Source organism: Peromyscus leucopus, chromosome 7 (assembly GCF_004664715.2).
Source record: "Peromyscus leucopus breed LL Stock chromosome 7, UCI_PerLeu_2.1, whole genome shotgun sequence".
Classification (NCBI taxonomy): domain Eukaryota; kingdom Metazoa; phylum Chordata; class Mammalia; order Rodentia; family Cricetidae; genus Peromyscus; species Peromyscus leucopus.
In genome coordinates this window covers 33,329,297-33,356,264 of record NC_051069.1, presented here as the reverse complement: position 1 = coordinate 33,356,264, position 26,968 = coordinate 33,329,297, and the positions used below count along the sequence as shown (strand labels likewise).

The window sequence follows — 26,968 nt, the reverse complement described above, 5'->3', positions numbered from 1 at the left end:
GCAAACTTCTCCCAAAATGAAACCAAATTTAAAAGAAAAACCAAAAACAAAACAAAGAGATAAAACAAATCAAAAACAAAAACAAAAAGAAAAGAAAAAGAAGAATCTGGTCATGGAAGAATCTGTTGAGGCATACAAAGTTGACCCTTTAGTCTGTTCATCTTTACCTGTAAGTGTTCATTGCCACAAGTCATTGGTCTGGCACGAGGCTTCTGAATTCTGCTACACCCCTAATAATGAGTCTCACTGGGGCGCCTCTTGGATATCCTGTTGTCCTGTGTCATGGAGATCCTGTTGTTTTGGATCTGTAGGTTCGTCTCCATATGTTCCAACAGTTTATGGATTCAGTGGATGTTGGGGTGGGCCACCTCATAGCCCTGGTTCTGGGCCTGGGTGGCAACTGGATTAGTCAGCTTGCTAGCTTTCCCTCATCACCACTACTCAGATAAGCTCTTCAGCACTGCCTCAGCCAGTGCAACCTACAGCAAGGAGCCAGGCCAGTTCTCCTGCTCAGATCCAGGTCCCCCTCACCCATATCACCAGGTCCAGCTCTACTGCTTTTCCCAGGCAAGATACAGGACCCTCTCTCCCAATTGCTGTAGGGGATAAGGGGGTGGAGGAGGGAGTCAGGTCTCTTGCTCTCACACCCTCAGGGTTAGCTCATCTGCATCCCTGAAAGCAGGGTCAGCTCTAGTGTGCTGCCCAGATGGGAAGCTGAGGTTGCGTCCTTGTGCACTGCAGCCCGTGAGGGTCAGGGCTAGCTCTCCCACTCTTGTGACCCCAGGGACAGCTCTCTAATCTACAGCAGGTGGTAATGGGTAAGGCAGGGGAGAGCATCTTAATCTTGGTAGTCTGGGGGCGGGGACGAATCAGCTCTCTTGCTCTCATGTCATCAGGGTTGACTCACCCCCAACCCAACCCCAGGATCAGCTCTGGTGTGCTTTCCAGGTGAGGTGCACACCTGTATGAGAAATGAGGTTAGGTAGAGCCAACTCACCTGCTGAAATATTCAGCAGGGGCCAGGACCAGTGGTCCCAAGGCTAGTGAAGGATGGGGCCAGCTCAACACAGTGTGGTCCCAATGACCCCCACGCTAACACAAACCATGGACATCCATGCAGACCTGTGGTAGGACCATGGATACAGACATGGTCCTAGGCAACAGCCCAGGCCTGGATGTCACCATAGTCCCAAGTGGCAGTGCAAGCCATCCAGACTGGGATGGCCCCCTAAACAGCATGATTCTTGGACACCAACATGTCCTCAAGTGGCAGTCTAGACCCCCAGCATCAGCATGTTCTTTGATGGTCTCAGGAGCCACAGACATCAACATAGACCCTGGATGAGCAGGGCTATGGAACTAGACATGGCCCTTGGCCACAGCCATGGTCCTGACAATACCATGGCCCCAGTTGACAGCCATGGCCACCCACATCAGCCTGGCACCAGCAGTGGCACAGTCCTCGGACACCAACAGGATCACAGGTTGTAGCCCAGACCTCAGGCATTCACATGGGCCCTGGCAGCAACATGGGCCAGAAGCATCAACACAGACCCCAGCCTTGGCAGGACTATGGACCCAGACATGGTCCTCAGCAGCGGTCCAAGCCAGGTTGTCACTATGGCCCCAGGTGGCTGTCCAGGCCACCCAGATTGGAATGGCTCCCATGGCAGTGTGGCCCTCGGACATCAACATGGCCCCACCACAGAACTCCATATAACCCCCCAGGGACAACAGGAGCCACAGACATCAACACAGGCCCTCTTGGCTTCTCCAGAGGCCTATATCAAGACCCTGCCCTTGGTGATACTCCAGGCCCAGACATCTCCCTGGACTCAGATAGTCCAGGCCCAGACATCTCCCTGGACTCAGGTGGCCACCTGGCCATTTACATCAGCCCATTCCTCACCACCCTCACCTCTCAAATCCATCTCTCTTTTTTTTTTTTTAATATATTTTATTTTACAATACCATTCAGTTCTACATATCAGCCATGGGTTACCCTATTCTCCCCCCTCCCACCCCCTCCCCTTATCCCCAGCTTACCGCCCATTCCCACCTCCTCCAGGACAAGTCCTCCCCCGAGGACTGAAATCAACCTGGTAGACTCAGTCCAGGCAGGTCCAGTCCCTTCCTCCCAGACTGAGCCAAGTGTCCCTGCATAAGCTCCAGGTTTCAAACAGCCAACTCATGCAATGAGCACAGGACTTGGTCCCACTGCCTAGTTGCCTCCCAAACTGATCAAGCCAATCAACTGTCTCACCTATTCAGAGGGCCTGATCCAGCTGGGGGCCCCTCAGCCTTTGGTTCATAGTTCATGTGTCTCCATTCATTTGCCTATTTTTTTCAATAATTGAGTAAAACTGAAATTTATTATAAGCCACAGTCGAACTAGGGACCTCCATGCTATATATATATAGCCTCCATGGTTCTATGGGTTGTGGTCTGATTGTTCTTTAGAATCCACCTATGAGTGAGTACATACCATGACTGTCTTTCTGGGTTTGGGTTACCTCACTCAGGATGATTTTTTCTAATTCCATCCATTTGCCTGCAAATTTCATGCTTTCATTGTTTTTCTCTGCTGAGTAGTACTCCATTGTGTATATGTACCACATTTTTTTCATCCATTCTTCTGTTGATGGGCATCCAGGTTATTTCCAGGTTCTGGCTATTACAAATAGTGCTACTATGAACATAGCTGAGCATGTATCTTTGTGGTATGAATCAGCGTTCCTTGGGTATATATGCCCAAGAGTGGGATGGCTGGGTCTTGAGGTAGTTCGATTCCTAATTTTCTGAGAAACCACCATACTGATTTCCACAGTGGTTGTACAAGTTTACATTCCCACCAACAGTGGAGGAGTGTTCCCTTTGCTCCACATCCTCTCCAACATTGGTTGTCATTGGTGTTTTTGATCGTAGCCGTTCTAACAGGTGTAAGGTGGTATCTCAGAGTCGTTTTGATTTGCATTTCTCTGATGATTAAGGATGTTGAGCATTTCTTTAAATGTCTTTCAGCCATTTGTAGTTCTTGTTTTGTGAATTCTCTGTTTAGCTCTTTGGCCCATTTTTTTAATTGGACTGTTCAGTACTTTGATGTCTAGTTTCTTGAGTTCTTTATATATTGTGGAGATCAATCCTCTGTCAGATGTGGGGTTGGTGAAGATCTTTTCCCATTCTGTTGGCTATCTTTTTGTCTTATTGACTGTGTCTTTTGCCCTGCAAAAGCTTCTCAGTTTCGAGAGGTCCCATTTATTAATGGTTGTGCTCAGGGTCTGTGCTGTTGGTGTTTTATTTAGGAAATGATCTCCGGTGCCAATGCGTTCAAGAGTGCTTCCTATTTTCTTTTCTATTAAGTTTAGTGTAACTGGATTTATGTTTAGGTCTTTGATCCACTTGGACTTGAGTTTTGTGCATGGTGACAAATATGGATCTATTTGTAATCTTTTACATATTGACATGACATCCAGTTATGCCAGCACGATTTGTTGAAGATACTTTCTTTTTTCCATTGTATAATTTTGGCTCCTTTGTCAAAAACCAGGTGTTCATATGTGCATGGATTAATGTCAGGGTCTTCAATTCGATTCCATTGGTCCGTATGTCGGTTTTTATACCAGTACCAAGCTGTTTTTATTACTATAGCTCTATAGTAGAGTTTGAGGTCAGGGATGGTGATGCCTCCAAGGGTTGCTTTATCGTATAGGATTCTTTTAGCTATCCTGGGTCTTTTGTTTTTCCATATAAAGTTGAGTATTTTTCTTTCCAAGTCTGTGAAGAATTGTGTTGGGATTTTCATGGGGATTGCATTGAATCTGTAGATTGCTTTTGGTAAGATTGCCATTTTTACTATGTTAATCCTACCTATCCATGAGCATGGGAGATCCTTCCATTTTCTGATATCTTCTTCAATTTCTTTCTTTAGAGATTTAAAGTTCTTATCAAAAAGGTCCTTCACTTGTTTAGTTAGTGTTATCCCAAGGTATTTTATATTATTTGTGGCTATTGTAAAGGGTGATATTTCTCTGACTTCTTTCTCAGCCCTTTTATCATTTGTGTATAGGAGGGCTACTGATTTTTTTGAGTTGATCTTGTTTCCTGCCACTTTACCGAAGGAGTTTATCAGCTGTAGGAGTTCCCTGGTAGAGTTTTTGGGGTCACTTATGTATACTATCATATCATCTGCAAATAGTGAAAGTTTGACTTCTTCCTTGCCAATTTGTATCCCTTTGATCTCCTTTTGTTGTCTTATTGCTCTAGCTAGAACATCTAGTACTATATTGAATAAATATGGGGAGAGTGGACAGCCTTGTCTTGTTCCTGAATTTAGTGGTATCGCTTTGAGTTTCTCTCCATTTAATTTGATGTTTGCTGTTGGCTTGCTATAAATTGCTTTTATTATGTTTAGAAATGTTCCTTGTATTCCTGATCTTTCTAAGACCTTTATCATGAAAGGGTGTTGGATTTTGTCAAAGGCTTTTTCAGCATCTAAGGAGATGATCATGTGGTTTTTTTTCTTTCAGTTTGTTTATATGGTGTATTACATTGACTGATTTTCATATGTTGAACCATCCTTGCATCCCTGGGATGAATCCTACTTGGTCGTGATGGATGATTGTTTTGATGTATTCTTGGATTCGGTTTGCCAATATTTTGTTGAGTATTTTTGCATCAATGTTCATGAGGGAGTTTGGTCTGTAGTTCTCTTTCTTTGTTGCATCTTTGTGTGGTTTGGGTATCAGGGTAATTGTAGCCTCATAAAAAGAGTTTGGTAGTGTTCCTTCTGTTTCTATTGTGTGGAACACTTTGAAGAGGATTGGTATTAGTTCTTCTTTGAAAGTCTGGTAGAATTTTGCACTGAAACCATCTGGTCCTGGGCTTTTTTTGGTTGGGAGACTTTTGATGACTGTTTCTATTTCTTTAGGGGTTATTGGTCTATTTAAATGGTTTATCTGGTCTTGATTTAATTTTGGTATGTGGTATTTATCCAGAAAATTGTCCATTTCTTCCTGGTTTTCCATTTTTGTGGAGTACAGGTTTTTGAAGTATGATCTGATGATTCTCTGGATTTCCTCGTTGTCTGTTGTTATGTCTCCATTTTCATTTATGATTTTGTGAATTTGGGTGCTCTCTCTTTGCCTTTTGGTTAATTTGGCTAGGGGTTTGTCTATCTTGTTGATTTTTTCAAAGAACCAACTCTTTGTTTCATTGATTTTTTATATTGTTCTCTTGTTTTCTATTTCGTTGATTTCAGCCCTCAATTTGATTATTTCCTGGTGTCTATTTCTCCTGGGTGAGTTTGTTTCTTTTTGTTCTAGAGCTTTCAGTTGTGCTGTTAATTCATTGGTATGGGATTGCTCCATCTTCTTCATGTGTGCATTTAGAGCTATGAATTTTCCTCTTAGCACTGCTTTCATAGTGTCCCATAAGTTTGGGTATGTTGTACTTTCATTTTCATTGAATTCTAGGAAATCTTTAATTTCTTTCTTTATTTCTTCCTTGACTCATTGATGTTTCAGGTGGGCATTATTCAGTTTCCATGAGTTTGTGGGTTTTCTATAATTTTTGTTGTTGTTGAGGTCTAACTTTAAGGCATGGTGGTCTGATAAGATACAGGAGGTTATTCCAATTTTTTTGTATCTGTTGAGATTTGTTTTGTGGCCAAGCATGTGGTCAATTTTTGAGAAGGTTCCATTGGGTGCTGAGAAGAAGGTATATTCTTTTGTGTTAGGATGGAATATTCTGTAGATATCTATTAGGTCCATTTGAGTCATAACATCTGTTAGGTCCTTTATTTCTTTGTTAAGTTTCAGTCTGGTAGATCTATCTTTTGGTGAGAGTGGTGTGTTAAAATCTCCCACTACTAATGTGTGGGGTTTGATGTGCGTTTTAAACTTTAGTAGTGTTTCTTTTATGAATGTGGGTGCTTTTGTATTTGGAGCATAAATGTTTAGAATCGAGACTTCATCTTGGTGGATTTTTCCCATGATAAATATGTAATTTCCATCCTGATCTCTTTTGATTGATTTTAGTTTGAAGTCTATTTTATTAGATATTAGGATAGCTACACCAGCTTGTTTCTTAGGTCCATTTGCTTGGAAAGACTTTTCCCAGCCCTTTACTCAGAGGTAGTGTCTGTCTTTGAAGTTAAGGTGTGTTTCTTGTATGCAGCAGATGGATGGGTCCTGTTTTCTTATCCATTCTGTTAGCCTGTGTCTTTTTATAGGTGAGTTGAGACCATTGATATTGATGGATATTAATGACCAGTGATTGTTAATTCCTGTTATTTTTTGTGGTTGTGTTGTGTTGTCCTTCTGTGGTGTATGTTGATGTGGGATTATCTATTGCTTGATTTTTCATGGATGTGTTTAGCTTCTTTGGGTTGGATTTTCCCTTCTAGTGCTTTCTGTAGAGCTGGGTTTGTGGACAGGTATTGATTAAATCTGGGTTTATCCTGGAATATTTTGTTTACTCCGCCTATGGTGATTGAGAGTTTTGCTGGGTATAATAGTCTGGGTTGGCATCCGTGGTCTCTTAGTGTCTGCATGAGATTTGTCCATGATCTTCTAGCTTTCATAGTCTCTATTGAGTAGTCTGGTGTTATCCTGATGGGTTTGCCTTTATATGTTACTTGGTCTTTTTCCTTTGCAGCTCTTAATATTTTTTCTTTGTTCTGTGTGTTTAGTGTTTTGATTATTATGTGGCGAGGGGACTTTTTTTTTGGATCCAGCCTATTCGGTGTTCTGTAAGCTTCTTGTATCTTCATAGGTATTTCTTTCTTTAGGTTAGGAAAGTTTTCTTCTATGATTTTGTTGAATATATTTTCTGTGCCTTTGAGTTGGTATTCTTCTCCTTCTTCTATCCCTATTATTCTTAGGTTTGGTCTTTTCATGGTGTCCCAAATTTCCTGGACGTTTTGTGTTACGACTTTTTTGTCCTTAATGTTTTCTTTTACTGACACATCTATTTTCTCTATCGTGTCTTCAGTGTCAGAGATTCTCTGTTCCATCTCTTGCAATCGGTTGGTTATGCTTGTTTCTGTAGTTCCTGTTCATTTAGTCAGGATTTCTATTTCCAGCATTCCCTCAGCATGTGTTTTCTTTATTGTCTCAAATTCATTTTTCAGATCTTGGAATGTTTCTTTCATCTGTTTAATTGCTTTTTCTTGGCTTGATTTGATTTCTTCCCATTTTTTGTTCTTTTTTCTTCCATTTCTTTAAGGGAGTTTTTTATTTCCTCTTTAATGGAGTTTTTCATTTCCTCTTTAAGGAAAGTTTTTATTTCCTCTTTGAGTGAATGTTTTATTTCTTCTTTAAGGGCCTCTATCATCTTCTTAAAGTCATTTTTAGGATTGATTTCTTCTGTTTCTTCTGTCTTGGTATGTTCAGGTCTTGCAGGTGTAGAATCACTAAGTTCTGATGTTGCCATATAGGTCTTTATGTTGTTGCCTGTATTTTTGCACTGGCGTCTACTCATCCCTTCCTCTGTGCGGTGCAGGTGGTGTCTGTGTCTGAGAGTGCCTCTCTTGTTCTAATTTTTAGTCTTGGTTTAGTAGGGGTTCTTGGTTAAATTGGTGCTATTGGGCTATTTCTTCAGGGGCAGCTGATTTCAGTCGGTGAAGTATATACTTATGATTCTGGTGATCTGGTTTGGTGGTTGGGTAGCGCCTTCTTCTGTGTTCCCAGGTCACGTTTTGTTCATTTGTCAACTCCTCAGCTGATCTTGTTTCTTCAGACTTCAAACTGTAGGCATCTGAATCCTCTCCCAGATGGGTTTCAGCTGAGTGGGGTAGTCTCACCAACACCTCCAAGTTGTTGGGTTTCACAGGATCAGCAGCTGGGCCCTGGGTTGTCCTCAGATGGAGTGTTCAGATTCGTTCTGGTTCTGTCCCACGGAGATAGCTTCTTCCCAAGGTGTTGGGGTTAGAGGTGTCCCTGTTCCAAGCTGCGTCTGCTTGTCTCTGTCCCTGGGCCTGTCTACCTCTGCGATCTGCCGCTTGGCCTGTATGTCCCTGTCAGCTGCCGCTGGGTCTGTCTGCCTCTGCGGTCTGCTGCCAGGCCTGTATGTCTCTGCTGGCTGCCACCGGGCCTGTATGACCCTGTTGGCCGCCGGGCCCATCTACCTCTGCAGGCCACCTCCGCGGGCCTACCTGTGTCTACTTGTCTCTGACGCCGGGCCTGTCTACCTCTGCAGTCTGCCACCGGGCCTGTATGTCTCTGCCAGCTGCAGCCGGGCCTGTATGTCTCTGCCAGCTGCCGCCGGGCCTGTATGTCTCTGCGGGCCACCACTGTGGACCTACCTGTGTCTGCTTGTCTCCGCTGCATGGCCTGTCTACCTCTGTGGGCCGCTGATGGGCCTGTATGTCTCTGCCGGTTGCCGCAGGGCCTGAATGTCCCTGTTGGCCACCGCTGCCGGGCCCATCTACCTCCGGGGGCCGCTGCCACAGGCCTACCTGTGTCTGCCTGTCTCCGCCGCCAGGCCTGTCTACCTCTGTGGGCTGCCTCCTCGGGCCTATCTGCTTCTGCTTGTCTCCGCAGCTGGGCCTGTCTACTTCTCAAATCCATCTCTTGCCCCAGCCCATAAAGCATTCTCTCTCTCTCTCTCTCTCTCTCTCTCTCTCTCTCTCTCTCTCTCTCTCTCTCTCCCACCTCCCCACCCTGTACTCTCTTACTACAATTATGCCCAATCACCCAGCATCAGGGCTCTTGGTTGGGTCATAAGTGGCACTTGGTTGAATACCGCCCGCTCCAGCCATAGAGATGGTGTGGAGCTATTGCCTTTCTCTTTCCCATGCCTAGAGACCTCGAGCAGCACTTGATATGATGGTACCTGATTTCCAGCTCTAGAGGCACCAGGCTGACTCCTGGTGGGGCTGGCGGCTCCTGGTTGACTGTGGCCCCCACAGATCCAAAAGTCTGGGGGGCACTATCTGTGTCCATCATCAATTCAGGTCCAGGTGGGGCCAATATATTTTGAAAACTGCCTTTTCAGGGTTCTCTAGAGGAGAACATAGTGTGTGTGTTTTTTTTGGGGGGGGAGTTATTAAAATGGCTTACAGGCTGAGCTCCAACTAATCTAAAGATGGCTGTCTACCAATGGAAAATCCGTGTACCTAGCAGTTGTTCAATTCACAAGGCTGGATGTCTCAGCTGGTCTCCAGTACACACCAGAATCCCAAAGAAGTAGGCTCTAATGCCAGTGAAGGAATGGACTTGCAAACGAGAGTAAGAGCAAGCAAGGGAAGAGAGCTGCTTCCTTCTTCCATGTCCTTTATATAGATGTGCCAGCAGAAGGTGTGGCCCAGATTAAAGGTGGATCTTCCTACCTCAACAATCTGAATTAGAAGTGGGTCTCTCCACTTCAAATGATTTAATTAAGAAAAAAATCCCTCACAGGTACACCGAGTCACCAGGTTTTAGTTAATTCCAGATGTAGTCAAGTTGACAACCAGGAATACCCATCACAATCACATAACTTCCCTTCCCCCAGCTCCTCCCAGATTCTCCCCACTTCCCTACCCACCCAACTTCATGGCCTATCTATCTGTCTATCTATCTATCTATCTATCTATCCATCTATCTTTTAAAAAATTGAAAATTGAAACAAAACAACAACATAAAACACCATAAGATAAAAAAATACCAAAACAAAAAGTGCACAAAAATCTTGAAGTCCACTTTCTATCGGCCAACTACTCCCTCCTTGAAGTGTGGTTGATATACCTAGTGACACTCCATTGGAGGAACCTGGTTTTCCCTTTCCCAGCAGATACCAACTACAAATAGCTTATCAGTTAGGGGTGGGACTTTGCATTCATGTCCCCTTTGCATTGCTGGGGACTCTTTTGAACCTGTACAGGTCTTGTGCATACCCACAGCATCTCTGTGAGTTCATTCATGAATCAGTCCTGTTGTATCTGGAAGACACTGTTTCCTTGGAATTGTCCCCTACCTCTCACTCTTACACTCTTTCTACCTCCTCTTCCACGTAGATCCCTCAGCCATGAAGGGAAGGAGTTAATGAAGACATTCCATTTGGGACTGGGTGCTCCAAAGTGTCTCACTCTCTGCACATTTTCCACATAGTTGTGGATCACTGTATTAACTCCCATCTGCTTCAAGAAGTTTCTCTCTTGAGGGTTGAGTGATATACTGATCTATGGGTATAGGAATATGTCTGTAGGAGTCATCTTATTGTTATGTTCCTTTAGCAGAATAATAGTAGTATGTTTTCCCCTAAGGCCTACAACCTATCTAGTATCAGGTTCTTGGCCACTTTAGCAGTGTCATGTATAGGTTCCATCTCATGGAATAGACCTTAAGTCCAAGGTAAAAGAAAAGTAATTTGTCATTCCCTAATACTTTGTACCACTATATTGCAGGTAGGTCACTGCTGTAGGTCACAAGCTTGTAGATGGGTTATATTGATGGTTATTTTTCTGTAGCTGGAGTTATCTCCAGTCCTGCCCAAGCCCTCAGCCACTCAGACCCACATAAACACACAGAGTCTTACATTAATTAAAACTGTATGGCCTAATGGCTCAGGCTTCTTGCTATCTAGATCTCACATTTTAAATTAACCCATTTCTATAAATCTATACCTTGCCATGTGGCTCATGGCTTACTGGTATCTTTACATCTTGCTTCCTCTGTGTCTGGTTGGTGACTCCTGACTCAGCCTTCCTGTTCCTAGAATTCTCCTCTCTGCTTGTCCTGCCTACACTATACTTCCTGCCTGGTTACTGGCCAATCAGCGTTTTATTTATCAACCAAATCAGAGCAACACATTCACAGCATACAGAGCAATATCCATAGCATTTTTCTCTTGCAATAGCATACAAAATACCTTAAGCACTATGAACATTAGTCACTAAGGATCAAACTTCTAATTGGACACCATCATGATTTCTCCATGTTCAATGACATACATAAATGATGTCTTCAACAATAAGAGCCTATCATTGGGTTGTGGAGGGTAACTGATAGCCGTAGCAATTGTCTGTGATTTGGGGGTGAGTGAGGCAGCTGCAGGTTCTCTTTGACCAATGATGCAATAAGTTGTAACCTATTTCTGGCACTGGAGGTTTTACTTGGTAGCATAATATGTCTGTTTGGGGCATTGTCTCCTCCATTATGGTGACTCTATTTAAATTACATATATATGCTGTGGGATGTCTTTCTGTATGCTGTGAATATATGTTATTCCCATTGGTTAATAAATAAGCTGCTTTGGCCTATGGCAAGGCAGCTTAGAGGTAGGCAGGAAATCCAAGGAGAGAGACAGGAAAGAGAAAGGTAGAGCTGAGAGAGACACCAGCCTGCCACCCAAGGAGCAGTATGTCAGCAGACCAGTAAAGCCACAGAATACATGTCAAAACATAGATTAAGATATAAGAGCTAGCTAGCAAGAGGCCTGCCATAGGCCATACGGTTTGTAAGTAATATTAAGTCTCTGAATAATTATTTTATAAGCAGCTGTGGGACCACAGGACCAGGTGGGACTGGAGAAAACTTTAGACTACACACACACACACACACACACAAAGACCTTTAAAGTTAGCTGTCACTCTGTCATATTCCCTTCTCTCTCTCTCTCTCTCTCTCTCTCTCTCTCTCTCTATATATATATATATATATATATATATATATATATATATATATATATACTTCTCTCTCTTTTGTTTTTGTTTTTGTTTGTTTTTCAAGGTAGGGTTTCTCTGTGTAGCTTTGCACCTTTCCTGGGACTCACTCTGTAGCCCAGGTTGGGCTTGAACTCACAAAGATCTGCCTGCCTCTGCCTCTTGAGTGCTGGGATTAAAGGTGTGCACCACCACTGCCCAGCTATATTCCCTTCTTTACCTTGCACTTTCATCCCACTCTCTGTTTAATCTTCCTATTCTAGTTTCTCCATTGTGTCTTTATACCACTATATACTATTTACTCTTTCTTGGAAGATACCCCCACCCCTGGTCCCTTACTAACTGCCTAACATCTTCAGTTATATGTATTGAACCACATATGTCTAAAGCTGAAAAGCTAACATCCACATAGAAGATGTGTTTGTCATTTGGGGTCTGGGTTACCATACTCAGGGTAATTGCTTCGAGCTCTATCCATTTCCCTTCAAGTTTCATTTTTCTTAATAGCTGAATATCATGCAAATGTTCCACATTATCATTAGCCATTCATTAGTTGATGGACATCAAGACTGTTTCTAATTTCTGATTATTAAGAATAGAGCAGCAATGGGCACAAATGAGCAAGAATCTTTGTAGTAAGATGTGCAGTCTGGTTATATGCTTGAGTGGTACAGCTGAATATTGTAGTAGCTTGGTTTTCAGCTTATTGAGGAACCTCCACACTGCTTTCAATGGGGGATGTACCAGTTTGCACTCCCCTCAGCAATGACTAAGTCATCCCCTCCCCTTAAGTCACCAGCATGAGCTATCATTTGTTTTCTTGATCTTGGTCATTCTGACTGGGATAGAATGAAATCTCAAAGTAGTTTTAATTTGCATTTCCCTCACAGCTTTGGGTGTTGAACATTTTTAAGTGATTTTCAGTCATTTATGTTTCATCTTTTGAGAACTCTCTGTTCAGTTATATACCCTATTTTTAATTGGGTTATTTATTCTCTTAATACTCAGGGTTTAGTTTTGTTCTGTTGGGGTTTTTTGGTTTGTTTGGTTGGTTGGTTGGTTTGGTTTGGCTTGTTGTTATTGTTGTTGCTATTTTTACTTCTTTATATATTTTAGATACTAACCCTCTACCAGATGTATAATTTATAAAGAATTTTCCCATTCTGTGGGCTGCTGCATTGCTTAATGATGGTGTCCTTTGCTGTACAGAAGCTTTTCAGTTTCATGAGGTCCCATTTACTAATTGTTGGTGTTAATGCCTGGGCTATTGGTATCCTGTTCAGAAAGTTCTTCCTATGTCAAAGAGTTCAAGAAGTCAATTATATTTTTATAAACAAACAGATGATTTATTTAACATATTTAAAATACAGTTGAGAGCATGTTGAGAAAGTCAATTATTGTAAGAGCATCAAATAAGATTCATAGTAGCATATATAATGTTTGGGCAAATATGAAAGCCTCCTTCTCCTGCTCAGCTTGGTGTCATCTCTGTGACCTCCAAAAGCCAGTTGTTTGGTGATCCCAGTAAATAAAGTGCAAAAATTGTGATGTAATTGTCTAAGTCTTCATCAAGATGCATGAAGCTCCAGTTCCAGCAGGAATGTTCTCACATGGACTCCTCAAGAATAGCTCCATCTAGTATCCACTTATGAATGAGTACATACCATGTTTGTCCTTCTAAGTCTGGGTTACCTCACTCAAGATGATATTTTCTAGTTCCATCCATTTGCCTGTAAATTTCATGATGTCATTGTTTTTTACTGCTGAGTAGTACTCCATTGTGTATATGTACCACACTTTCTTTATCCATTCTTCAGTTGAGGAGCAACTAGATTGTTTCCAGGTTTTGGATATTATGAATAATCCTGCTATGAATATAGGTGAGCATGTGTCCTTGTGGTATGATTGAGCATTCCTTGGATATGTGTAAAGCAAAGGAAAACCAGGCTGTAACCTACAGCTCTAGAGAAGCTAGCTAACAAGGAGGACTCTAAGAGGGATGAATGGATTGCCCTGGGAAGAGAAAATAGATGAGATCTCCATGAGTAAACTGGGGATGAGGGGTGGGAGATAGAGGGTAAGAGATGGGGGATGAGAACATAAGGGAATGGGATGGTCGAGCTAGAACAGGACAGGAGTGGGAAAGCAATGAAAGAGATACCATGATAGAGGGAGACATCATGGGGACAGGGAGAAACCAGGTGCTAGGGAAGTTCCCAGGAATCCCCAAGGATGACTCCAGCTTAGACTACTAGAAATAGTGGAATGGATGCCTGAACTGAACTGGCTTACCCCAGTAATCAGATCAGTGAATACCCTGTCATCATAGAGTCTTTCTCCAGTAACTGATGGAAGCATATGCAGGATAATCCACAGCCAAACACTAGGCAGAGCTCCAAGAGTCCAGTCAAAGAGAGAGAAGAGGAATTCTATGAGCAAGTGCATCAGGATCATGATGGGGAAACCTGCAGAGATGACCAAACTAAACTAATGGGAACTCATGAAATTTGCATCAACAGCTATGGAGCCTGCATGGGACTGGACTAGGCCCTCTGCATAGTGAGACAGTTGTATAACACGATCTGCTTAAGGGCCCCCGGCAATAGGATCAGAATCCATCCCTGGTGCATGAGCAGGCCTTTTGGAGCCCACTACCTATGATGGGACACCTTGCACAGCCTTGATGCAAAGGGAGAGCCGTGGACCTGCCTCTACTAAATGTACCTCCCCATGGGAGGCCTTACTTTCTTGTAAGAAGGAATGGAGGGCCAGGCAGTGGTGGCACACGCCTTTAATCCCAGCACTTGGGAGGCAGAGCCAGGCAGATCTCTGTGAGTTCAGTGCCAGCCTGGTCTACAGAGTGAGATCCAGAACAGGCACCAAAGCTACGCAAAGAAACCCTGTCTCAAAAAAAAAAAAAAAAAAAAAAGAGGGAATGGGGGATGGGTTTGGAAGGGGAGGCTGGAGGGGCAGGAGGAAGGAAGAGGTGGATCTTTGGTATGCAAGGTGAATTTAAAAAATTTCTTAATTAAAAAAAAAAATAGCTCTGATTCAGAACAGGGGCAAACAATCTAGACATTTAAGGATGTGGAGCAAGTTATCTTGAGAGTAATAGAGTTCCTAAGGAGAAAGATTAAATGCGGATACCCTGTTAGTTCATGGACTCAAGTAGAAAATAGCCCTACAGCAGGGGAAAAATCTATATCTGTACTTAACAAAGATGATATCAGATATGAACAATTAGGTTTATGGTATGAGGATGGTAGGTGGTTATGGGCAAAAAAATCTTTAAAATCAAATGTCCTAAGTAATCAGCCATTCTATTTCCATTTGTTCTTTCAGCATACTACACAGAGATCTATTATAGAGTATTAGTCAATGAATTATACATGTTATAAATGATGGTTAATAAAAAGAATTTCTTATCAGCCTATCATGATTGCATGCATATGTGTTCCTTCATTATGCAAGTAGTTGATTTGTGAGATAAAAATTATTCATGACTTGTTGTACAATAGCATGCAGGAGCCAGTTTACTGGGAAGAATAAGCATAATCAAAAGCATAAGTATTCACTGAATTACAGAATCAGGAAATATTACAGCATAGCAAAGTCTATCACCTACTTCTGCACATAAGGAAATTCTATCCTAATGGACTTCGTTCACATCTCAGGAAGATTCTTGAATAAGGGAGAAAAGAATATAGAGACCAAGAAGTATAAAATGCATCTGATTGCCGGTGTATACATGCTCCATAAACATGTGCAGTATGGATACTGTTTGCCCATTAACACTTTCTTCACTTAGACCCAACAGGCGGAGAGGAAGGTCCTTCATGTAAGTCTCCAGGATTCATGTTGAATCTTGGTGCCATTTTTTTTTCAGATGTCAGGATTTCCAGCTACAGGAGACCTTGAGTAAATAGCCTTGGATACCTATTCTTTAAGCTGGAGTCAGACTACCCAGACATCATCAAAAGATGACTGCTACTATAGAGCCTCTCGTCACCAGGCCAACGTGCATTCTTATTGAGCCAATGAAGGTAGACATCACCCTTTCACTTAAGGTGAAAGAAAACAATATCTAGACAGGAATCACAGAAACAATACAATTAAAAACTGCCACAAGATCCCAGGGTTGTGAAAGTTCAGAAGTTCGTTGTAATTTACTAGGCCTTATGATTATGACAATTACCACTTGGATCACAGAGGCACCTACACAACCTACTAAGAAGAGAGAGAGTAATTTAGTAATCATTTCATTTTTCTTACAGTCTCTAGAGCTAGTGTTATTTGGAAAGCCTTAATTGTCTCAATGGGGCAATCCAATTATTTCAAAGTGAATCCTGCAATCATTAGTGCCACACTGTTATCATTTCTATTTTCTAAGACAACTATGGAAGAAAACATTTTTACGTGGGGATATATTTAAAAATGGATTCCCATTTTAAAAACTAGCTCCCAACATTTCGTTGGTATCTTAGTAGGGGTTTCTATTGCTGACAATATACCATGACAAAAAGCAACTTGGGGAGAAAGAAGTTTATTTCATCTTACATTTCCAAGTAACAGTCCATAATTGAGCTAAGCCAAAGCAGGAACTTGGAGACAAGGAATGAAGCAGAAACCATGAAGGAACATTGCTTTTGGGCTTGCTCCTCATGGCTTGCACAACCTTTCTTGTGCCCAGGGCCAGCAGCCCAGGGGTGGAATGACCCCTAATAGGCTGGGCCCTCCAAAATCAATCACTCATTAAGAAAATGTCCTACAGGCTTGCCTATAGCCAGGTCTTACCGAGACATTTTCTCAGTTGAGTTTCTCTTCTCTCAGCCGACACTATCTTGTGTCAAGTTGACATAAAACTAGCCAGCATGGTGAGTTTTGATCACAAGAGTGAGAAGATTCATTGTTCATGGCATGTTTATCTTGTGGACCTTAATAATCTTGACATCTAAGTAACTGGACAGAGCACATAGCATTGAGAGAAAAGGAGGGAGAGAGAAGGAAAGCATAGGAGACTAGGGAGGTAGAGGAAGGAGAGCGAGAGAGACTACATGTGTAGACATTTTCATTTTCAAAACTGATTAAGATTTATTTCTGCTAGCCGGGCGGTGGTGGCGCACGCCTTTAATCCCAGCACTCGGGAGGCAGAGCCAGGAGGATCGCTGTGTGTTCGAGGCCAGCCTGGGCTACCAAGTGAGCTCCAGGAAAGGTGCAAAACTACACAGAGAAACCCTGTCTCGAAAAAACCAAAAAAAAAAAAAAAAAAAAGATTTATTTCTGCTAAGCTGAATGTGATGACTCATGTATTTAACCCCAGCACTCAGGAGGCAGAGGCAGGCAGATCTCTGAGTTCGAGGACAGTCTGGTCTACAGAGAGAATTCTAGTACAATCAGGGATACACAAAGAAACCCTATCTCAAAGATAAATAAATAAATCCATTTTATTAACTTTTGTGTTCTATGGTCAAGTTATCTCCCCTCTCTGAGCCAATGTTTCTTTATTGGCAATATTGATATAAAATGGAATTTTTCTAATTAAGTTTTTGTATTTCCGAAGGTCACACAAGAAAAATGTGAAGAATTATATAAAGTATATAAAGAGATACACATAAATATGCTGCTATTAACAGTAGTCATTTCTTCTAGGGAAGAAAACAGTGAGAAAATAAAACCATCTAATTCCTCATACTCCATCTTATTTCAGGATACATTGCCATAAAATATGTGAATGTGAACATGACCAGTATATTACAGGAAAACATTACCACAGACTTGATACAATGGACTGTGGTTCTATTAAGATTGTTTCTAACTGCTCATGCTACCAACTACATGTAATATGGACATTTTTATTGCACCTGTATTTGAAATGTATGCATATAAACAGAAATGGGAAAATAATATGCAAAAGGAAATTGGTTGCCTCAGTAAGACAGTATTTTTATAGCTTTTTAAAAATTTCTTATATCCCCACCTTTTCCAGATCAAGGTCTCCCCCGAGGACTGGGATTGACCTGATAGACTCAGTCCAGGCAGGTCCAGTCCCCTCCTCCCAGATTGAGCCAAGCGTCCCTGCATAAGTCCCAGGTTTCAAACAGCTAACTCATGCAATGAGCCCAGGACCTGGTACCACTGCCTAGATGCCTCCCAAACAGATCAAGCCAATCGACTGTCTCACCTATTCAGAGGGCCTGATCCAGTTGGGGGCCCCTCAGCCTTTGGTTCATAGTTCATGTGTTTCCATTCTTTTGGTTATTTGTCCCTGTGCTTTATCCAACCTTGGTTTCAACAATTCTCGCTCATATAAACCCTCCTCTTTCTCACTAATTAGACTCCCAGCGCTCCACCAGGGGCCTAGCCATGGATGTCTGCATCCAGATTCCTCAGTCCTTGGATGGGGTGTGCTGGGGGGAAGGGGAGGGGGGCAGGAAGGGAGAGAACAAGGGAATCTGTGGCTATTATGTAGAACTGAATAGTATTGTAAAATAAATAAAAAATAAATAAATAAATAAAGTTGCCCGGGGGTCAGAGCTATTAGAGCCATAGACAGAGCGTGGCGGTGGTGGCGCATGCCTTTAATCCCATAGATCTCTGTGTGTTCAGGGATACAGCCAGCATTGGAGACATACGCCTTTAAGACCTAGAGGGCTGTACATACTGACAGTGATGAGGCAGTCACGTGTTTGGGTTTACAACCAATGAAAAGGCAGAACAAAAGACTATGAAAACATAGGCACACAAGAAATAGGTCTCTTTCGGGAAGCTAGAAGCACCGCAGGAGGAAGGGTGAGATTTTAGCTCTGAGCTCTAACCTCTTGGCTTTTTCTTTAAAAAAAAAAAAAAAAAAAAAATCTTATATCCTATTATTCTGATAATTTTTCTTTTTAGTGGTGATTTTCATTACTTTATACTACTCAATATTTAGAGTTCTGTGTTTTTCAGTAAAGATAATTTTTTGTCAGGTACTCACCAACTAGAGTTTACTGTTTCAGAATTTCATGGGTACTGTATTTACATCAGTTTTCACCATTCTCTCCCCCTCCAATTTCTCCTATGGCCCCCCTCCTCTCAATTCACGACCTCTTCTTCTATAATTACTGTACACACTATATATATATATATATATATATATATATATATATATATCCATACATACAAATATATATTCAGCCTATATATATGAGGCCATTTGGTGTTACTCATATGTGTATGCTGAGAACTGATATCTTAAGATTGGGTAACTTATCAGAGGGTTCACCCCTGGAAAAGATCAGGTATCCCTCTCTCAGCAGCTATTAATCGCCTATAGCTCTCCATCTAGAGGGAGGACTTTGTAAGGTTTTCCCCATCTGCATTGAGCTGTCAACTCATTGTGAAGGTCTTGTTTGGGTAATCATATTATTGAGAGGTCACGGGTGCAGCTTTTCTGTGATATATAGAAGACACCATCTCACAGCAGACACACTGGTCCTCTAGTTCTCAGGAACTTCCCCTCACATTTTCCATACTGTTCCCTGAGCCTTAGGTGTGGTTGTGTTGTGGATATATCAACTCAGGTTGAGCATTCCATAATCAGTTGTTCTTGGCATTTTGGTCAGTTGTAATGGTCTCCATCTGTTAAAAAGAAAAAAAGGAGGAGGAGGAGGAAAAGCAGTTTCTTTGATGAGAGGTGAGAGCTCGCTGTCTTTGAGTGTAAGAACACGTATTTAGAATACAGTTAGAAGTTGTGCTCAGTTTAGCAAAGTGACAGTAGCAGGTTGTCTTTAGGGTCCCTAACCTCACCAGACACAGGAAATTGGCTAGGTTTATAGTACCAGCCATGAACTCCCTTCTGCCGAGTGGTCTTGAAGTCCACTTAAATAGTTGTTGGCTGTCCTCAGGGTAGAAGTACCACTACTGCACGTTGAGGAGTGTCTTGCCAAGCTACTCATTGTTGAGGTTCGCAGATTTTATAGTGAAATAGAATTGTTGATTTCTTTAGACACAAGAGTGTCAGTTTGAATAATGCCTTCAGACACTATGAGAGTTAATTCTCAGGGTAGAAGCTCTTTTAATCAAATGTCATAGTAATTCAGGGATATCTTTTAATCAAATGTCATAGTAATTCAAAGCAGTCGTCAAAATTATTTTATCCCCCGAGTTTTATCCTACATTTCTTCTGGTACAACAGCTTAGAAAATAATGTCTTTGTGAAAGCCAAGGATAAAATAGAGGACCACACTGAAGAAATGAGAAAAGGAAAAAATAAATGGGAAATAGAAATGAGAGAAAAAAAACTCACATGAAAAAATATAAATGGCCAATAAATATATGGGGGGCAACATCTTTAGCAATGAAGCAAGTGTAAATCCAAACTCTGCAGAGATTTCATTTCACCACAGTCAGAGTGGGTACCTTCAATAGGACAAATAAGAGTAGGAGTCCAGGAAAGGGGCCTAGAGAGATGACTCAGCATCTAAAAATAGTGGCCAACCAATATCTGATATGACTCAAGGCCTACTCCATGAGATGAAACCAATACCAGAGACTGCTTTGGTGACTAAGAACCAGAGACAAGATAGTCCAGGAACCTAGAATAAAACCAAATACTACTGTTCTGAAATATATACATATATATATTCGGTGGTGAGTGGCTTCCTGATAACCTTCTGCTAGACTCATAGCCCAATGCTTTGTTCAGCCACCACCAGAGAAGCTTCCTCCTCTGGCAGATGGGAGAAAATAAGGAGACCCATATCCAGATATTATACAGAGAATGGGACCTTGGAACACTCCGCCCTAATTGGGATGTCTTCATTCTAACCCTCCCCGTAGGGCTCAGGGAACCCTGCAGAAGAGGAAGTGGGCATGGAGGACACCGAGGAAACGAGGTGATCTAAATAAACAGGATCCAGGCACACATCAGCTCACAGAAACTGAGGCAGCAAGCCCAGGGCCTTAACAGGTCTGCAGCCTGCAACAGATGGAGTCCTACAGCCTGAAAGGAGATGTGAACTCAAGCCCCCATCCTTAACTCAGAAGCAATCTCCAATTGATAACCACTTGCAAATAAAAATGTAGTTTCCTCCAAAGGAATCTCCCTGGGAAAACAAACTGCTCTTAAGGGTAGGTTGCCTGGCCAGCAGTAGACGGCCCACAGCAAACAAACTCAGCAGCATCATTGGAAGTTCCTTGTCTCATGACATGCTAGGGCTTGTCTGTATTTTGGTTTATTTTTTATCTTATTTTGTTGTTGTTTTTATTTTTATTTTGGAAGTTTCTCGTCTCATGACATGTTAGGGCTTTTCTGTATTTTGGGGTTTTTTTTCATCTTATTTTTTATTTTTATTTTATTTATGTGTTTTTCTCTCTTTTTATACTACAGGTCCTTTGCATACATAGTATGGCTTTCAGTTTACTGTTTTTATGGGGTTCCTGAATGTGGGAAGAAGTGTGTCTCTATGTCTATATCTGTTCCTTGTGCCTTTTCTTCACCTTTTTTCCTTCTGTTTGTTTATTGTGTCCTATTCCAGTGTGTTAGTTTTTATTTTATTCTATTTTAATTATCCCCTAGAAACCTGTGTGTTTTCTAATAAAAGACAGAAAAGGAGTAGATCCAGTGGGAGGGGATGTGAGGGGAAACTAGGAAGAGTAGAGGGAAAGAAAACATAATCAGAGACATATTATGTAAGAAAAAATTCTATTTTCTTTTTTTATTTAAAAAAATTTTTTTTGCTTTTATATATCAACCCTTTTTCCACCTCACAAAAGGGAAAAAGAAAAGATGTACACACCCCTTTATGTACTGCCTAATTTTATGTTGCCATGTCTAACTTTGATACGATAGTTTTTGCTTCATCTATTTTATTTTGTCATGTTTGGTTGCTTGTTCTTTACTAATGGAAACATTAGGGGAGTGGATTCTAAGGGAAGAGGGGTGGGGAGTAACTGGGAGGAGAAGAGGCAGGGAAACTATAATCAGGATACAGTGTATGAGAAAAGAATATTTTCAATAAAGGGAAAAAAACAGAAGGAAAAGTATTTGGAGACAGTTTTCTTGGCTCCCAGGAAAAGGCATTTAAGGAGTTTTTGAACATCCCTTTGGATCCAAACCTAGTGCGTACCATAGTTTTCTCCTCAAGGACTCCACAAAATGTTTTCTCTGTCAAGTTACAAAGGCAGTTCTAACAAGAAATGATTCTTGCACCTTATGGAAGATAGGGGACTGAAATAACCCACTATACCAGAAGATTTTTTTTTGTTTTTGTTTTTGGTTTTTTTTTTTAGATTCAGAGCTTTAGTCTCCCTAGAAGCCTAAATAAATAGGCTTCTTTGAGAAACCGCATTGAAGACCTGAGTTTCTACAACACACCCCAAACTTCTAATGGGCATTCCCTTTTGTGGTGCCAATTAACTGAGCACTCATCCAAAAGACCTGGGGATTGTCTGCTTCACAGACTCCTCCCAGTGCCAACTAACCCCAGCACACGTAGATCTGACTGCAACCTGGAACTCCTTCAGTTACACCTGTCAAATGCCTCTAAGGTCCGTTTCTGACATCTCTTTCTATGATATCAGACTTTGTTTGCCACATGTAGCTCTCTCAAAGAACCTTCCCACAGCTTGGTTGCTCCAACACCTTATGTTCCAAGGTCAAGGGTCAAACCAACAGACAAAGGATTCCACGGTAGTTTGTTGCTCTGACAACAGTCTGCCCTTTATGTAAGAACGGTAAAGGGAGGAAGTCATCTTTTCTGCTCTACAGGTTACTTCAGCTTTTGCCTCTGTTGATGTCTGTGGCAACACCTCTGCAGTCAGTGAACATTCAGATTTCGTCCTTCTTCCTGTGACTGATGAAAGAAAAGACATGTGAAACATTGGTGATAGTCTCCGATAGAAATTTTTATCCACAATGATGCATCTCCCAAACAGAAGTATCCAGAGTGTCAACATAGTCTTCTCCTCTGGGGCCATACTCATGTTGGTAGTAGGATTAATCATGGAAAACTGGGTGGAACTGATTCCCAAAATAAGAAAGGATAAGACTACCCACAGTCCATGGCTGGGTTGCTGTCCTGCTTTTTGGCCTGAAGGTCAGAACTATACTATGGAAAGTGGTGGGTGGAGAGGAAAATTTCATGGTTCCTTGACTTTCATCATCTGATCAACTTACCCATTATTCCTGGGAGCAACTTTCTCAGGCCACAGTAAATCCATTTGCAAACATAACATAGTGGAGGAAAACTAAAATTTCACCATTTAGATTTCGGGAGAAAATATTAGGATCTCACTGGTTTAAGCACTGGACTTTTGATAAAAATGGTAAGTAGCAGTAGGGTTACCAGCACAACTGGACATGAGGGGTATGACAATACGACCGGCCAAAAGGCAAATGGATTTTAGCATCCCTAAGAGAGAATGGGTGGAATAAGGTACTCAGCCTATGAGTTATGAAGGAGCTTATAAAATCACTAAGTTTCTGCTGGGTCTCTCAGCTGTCTCAAGCACACACCTTCTGACTTTTTTAGATCCTCACGAAAGTTTGACCTCGACAGTTGTGGAAATGAGTCTAGAAGAAATATCTTACCATTCTCTCAATACAGCTTCTATTTCCCAACAGATAGCCTGGGGACGATCAGTAGCATCATGAAGATGAGTCTCAACATATCCATCTATCTTAATTTGATCTTAGGTCTGCAATTCACCTCTATGATTTCTCAAAATAAGTGTGTGCACCTCCTAATTGGTTTCCTGAGTTTCTTCACAGGTAACAGCTCCCTGGCTCCACTGGCACAGATGGAAGTTGAAATGGGCTTTTAGGTCCCACCCGTAATCCTTAAATAGCTGGTCTTTCCAGTTCTCTGATTCAAGGGTATATACTGTTCCTGAGTTAGATCTGTCACTAACTTATGATCACTCTATGAAATGGCTGTCCTGGAAGTGACAGTTTGGGAAGTAAGGTGAATTGGGGGTGAAGATGTGACTAATGAGTTTAAATTTCTTGAGAAAAAAAATTTCTTTATTTTGGACAATAGGTTGCCTTTTGTTCTATGCAGTCACTGTGTATCATCACAGGCTAAATAAGGGTCAACAAATGTACTTCGTTACCTACAAGGTCAAGTGGATCGCTTTCACTGTCTACTTAGCCATCGCACTCTTCCTTACCTGTGGTGAGTATCTCCAGGGCACTAGAAGAGAGACAAAAATTGGTTAATCCATACAGAGTGAAGTAAGAAATGATGAAAATGGAGAATCGAGGGGAAGAGGCCAAACCCATGGTTTAAAAGGTGAAAAAAAAATCAGCTGGACAATCTAAATACAGTTCTTAGAAGCAGAAAGCTGAAATTGGACGTGGTAGGCTATCCCTGCCTCTAACAGCACTCCTCATCTTCTCCTTTTCAATATTTTTAGTGCTTTACAACTTCAAGGGAGAGATAAACCATGAAGGTCACCGCCAAGGACAGTGGCTGAAAACAAGGTTCAATTATGTTAGAGGGCCAGAGAGCCAAGGAAAAGGGCGTGGTGCCAAAGCAGTGACAAGACAAGCAGTGTCAAAGCGAATATGAGAGGGACCCACCAGGACAAGGGGTCCCCTTCTCCTTCTCCTGGGGAGTCTTTAAAATTTCATAAGAATTGCACCTCCTCAAAGAACCCATATCGAAACACATCTTCATTCAGAATGAACCCTCCACAGGTTACTGTGGAGAATTCCACTCCCTCTAACTAAATCACTCCTTCTCCAGGATGACTCCAGAGAGGAGCTGGGAAGCATTCGCAAGGCTCAGTGGTCAGAGTCTTCTAAGAATTTGGAAGGCAGTGGTCCCACACCTCTTCCCAGTACACTAATCCTGCTCCCTTGTGTCTCTGTCCCTAGGTATCTTCTGTTTCATGCAGTGCACAAATAAATGTGCCTGCCTGAAATTCTGTATACCATCCAGCGAAGTTAGTAGCAGAAGGCTGTCTGGGAGTTCAATCCAAGTTATTTCACTTCCAGAGCGCACCACAATGCCTCGGAGCATTGTCCATGTGCACTCTATGACCTCAAACGAAGGTACCCTGCACAAACCACATGTACAATCACGTCGTGTAACCTGGGCTGTATGAGTTAGCTGTGTGTGTGTGTGTGTGTGTGTGTGTGTGTGTGTGTGTGTGTGTCCCCAATAATTTCATCTGTGTATGGCATTATGAATATGTATGAATGCATTGAGGTCAATGAAAATATTCCAAAAATGTCACTTTTTAAATCTTGGCTTTATAAACAATTAATATCCTCTATATTTGTTATTAATGCAAAAAACTTTAAATAAATCGTATTTGCTGCACTGTTAACTCTATAACAGTATAGAATACTTTTTTGTTTTACTGTGTAGTATTTTGACCATATTGATGGGAAGACACAGCAATATGATAAACACCTGTAGATACATCACTCCACTTTATGAAATTTTAACATTACATCCTTTCTTATTATTTCCACTATTTCTACTGGAAGTTTTTTTTATTCAAACTTGCATTCCTCTAGACATTTTCCTAATCTCATCTTTACTTACTATGATAAAAACACTTTTCAGAATGGCTTGCTGGTGATTTTACATCATGAACTCATTTCTACCTCAATGCCTCTGGATAAATGATGTCCAACTAACCTTTCGAGTGTTTGGAGAAATTGTGTAGGAGTAGGACACAGTGGCAAACATAAGCTAGGACAGAACCAGGAGGAAAAACAAGAGGAAGTTTATCACCTCTGTGAATCAGTAGCTATTCAGTTTTCCTATAGCAATGGGGCAACATCACATAATAGGTCAATGATGGCAGCGATTCCTGTTAGAGTAAGCATGCAAACATGAACCGAACTTCCCTAAAGACGCTTCACCTGTGTTAAATGCAGGCTTCCGCTAGGTAGCTAGAGCATCACATTATGTTGGTGGAGATACAGACTGTTTTAAGATAAGTGCTAAACTGTTTGGGGCTATTTTACACCCCCATTAATCACTAGTTACACCAATGTTTGTATCAAGCTTAACATGTTTGAGACTATAAGGCAAATCTCACACAATGTATTAGTAAGCTACTTATAAAACAATTAGTTTCATGATATACAATGAATAACTCAAATGTCTTGTCATACATATATGTATGTATATTTATAATACTTATTTATATATGTATTTTTAAACAAATTTCTTAAGAAGCCTTGTGGAGAAAGCATTGGTATGTTTCTCCTTGTTCTCTACAGTCTGCAGCACCAACCAATTGACTAAGCATCCTTTTCCCCCATTTCCCAACTCATTCTTAAAAAGTCTCTCAAATAGACCTCAAACTGAATACTCTTGTACTCTCTCTAGCCATTTGAAAAGCAGGCCATCAACAGTAGTGTGAAACAGCGGCTCTCTATAGGCATGTTTGAAACAAGTTTCTTTAGCCTCTGAGCACTGCTGACTGTTGTTTGTCATCTTCTACTGGGTATCTCTCTAACTTGATGCATTGTGCTTTGACTGTATTATTTTGTTTCCAATGACTGTTCTTTGATGTGTTGTTTTATAGCTGTTTTCTACTACTTAAGAGAACCAATGTATGACACTTGAGCTGGGGATATTTTCATCTTCAAGTTTATCCTACTCCTCTTTGAGGTCATTTCCCAGGCTTGCCATCTAGGAAGAGATTTTTCCATCGGCAGTTTTCATTTTTCTTATTACTTAAAATATTGATTGTTTTAGGTACCAACTATGCCTTTTGAGCAAATGGCAGACATCACGCCAAGCTTTGGGTGCTAGAGCTACATCACTGGAAAACCAAATGTAGCAAAACAGTAGTTACCAGCCTGGTGAGAATAGGTGAAATTGGTACAGTTTTACTTTCAGGGCCATAAAAAAACCCACATAGACAAGAAGAAAGGGGTAGGATATTAAAGATGATTTGAAGTTAGCAAGAGCATGGCTGAAAAACATGGGAGAGAAAACAGGCAGCTAAATGTGAATACAAAATACTTGACCTGCCTGTCAAGTCTTAGTATTAGTATGAAGAAGGAAGAATGAATGTGAATTCTAATGCATTTGTCCCATCTGTATTGTAGAGTATGCTGTTTGTGCACCAGTAAATAGTATGGATGTTTATTGTTTCGGCACAGAAACTTTGGAAGGAAAACAATATTCAAATATTTGTAATGAAAGAATTTTATTAGTGCCTAAACCTTATTTCAATAGTTAGAATCCTTTAGGTTTTCATAAGAAGTTCTAGGGTATTATAGTGCAGTAAAGTGACTGGATAACTTTACTGTGCAGTTCACAAACCTAAAAGAGACACCATATCAAACCTCTCTACTCAGCCAGATCCTTCATATCCTTC

At 41.4% G+C, this 26,968-nt stretch overlaps 2 protein-coding genes across 2 annotated transcripts in view; one reads left to right on the top strand and one right to left on the bottom strand.

The window, feature by feature from the left end:
* The window catches only part of LOC114691279 (olfactory receptor 8D4), a 32,587-nt gene extending 10,352 nt beyond the window's left edge, over window positions 1-22,235 (bottom strand). The window contains exon 1 of the mRNA XM_028866541.2: window positions 22,103-22,235. The gene's annotated coding sequence lies outside the window, so the exon portion shown is untranslated. The remainder of the gene's footprint in view (window positions 1-22,102) is intronic.
* Window positions 22,236-22,337: 102 nt separating this feature from the next.
* On the top strand, window positions 22,338-24,946 carry Tmem225 (transmembrane protein 225). Its single transcript, XM_028866542.2, has 4 exons — window positions 22,338-22,716; window positions 23,244-23,390; window positions 23,659-23,793; window positions 24,498-24,946. The coding sequence occupies exons 1-4, from the start codon at window positions 22,536-22,538 to the stop codon at window positions 24,725-24,727; spliced, it is 693 nt and encodes a 230-aa protein (XP_028722375.1). The 5' UTR covers window positions 22,338-22,535; the 3' UTR covers window positions 24,728-24,946.
* Window positions 24,947-26,968: the final 2,022 nt, after the last annotated feature.

Excerpts from the sequence above, each read along its gene's own strand:
- Tmem225 (XM_028866542.2), top strand. The coding sequence starts at position 22,536 with ATGATGCATCTCCCAAACAGAAGTATCCAGAGTGTCAACATAGTCTTC. Across the intron at positions 22,717-23,243 it reads TCCTGCTTTTTGGCCTGAAG|ATAGCCTGGGGACGATCAGT; the intron begins GTCAGAACTATA and ends ATTTCCCAACAG. Across the intron at positions 23,391-23,658 it reads TTTCCTGAGTTTCTTCACAG|GTTGCCTTTTGTTCTATGCA; the intron begins GTAACAGCTCCC and ends TTTGGACAATAG.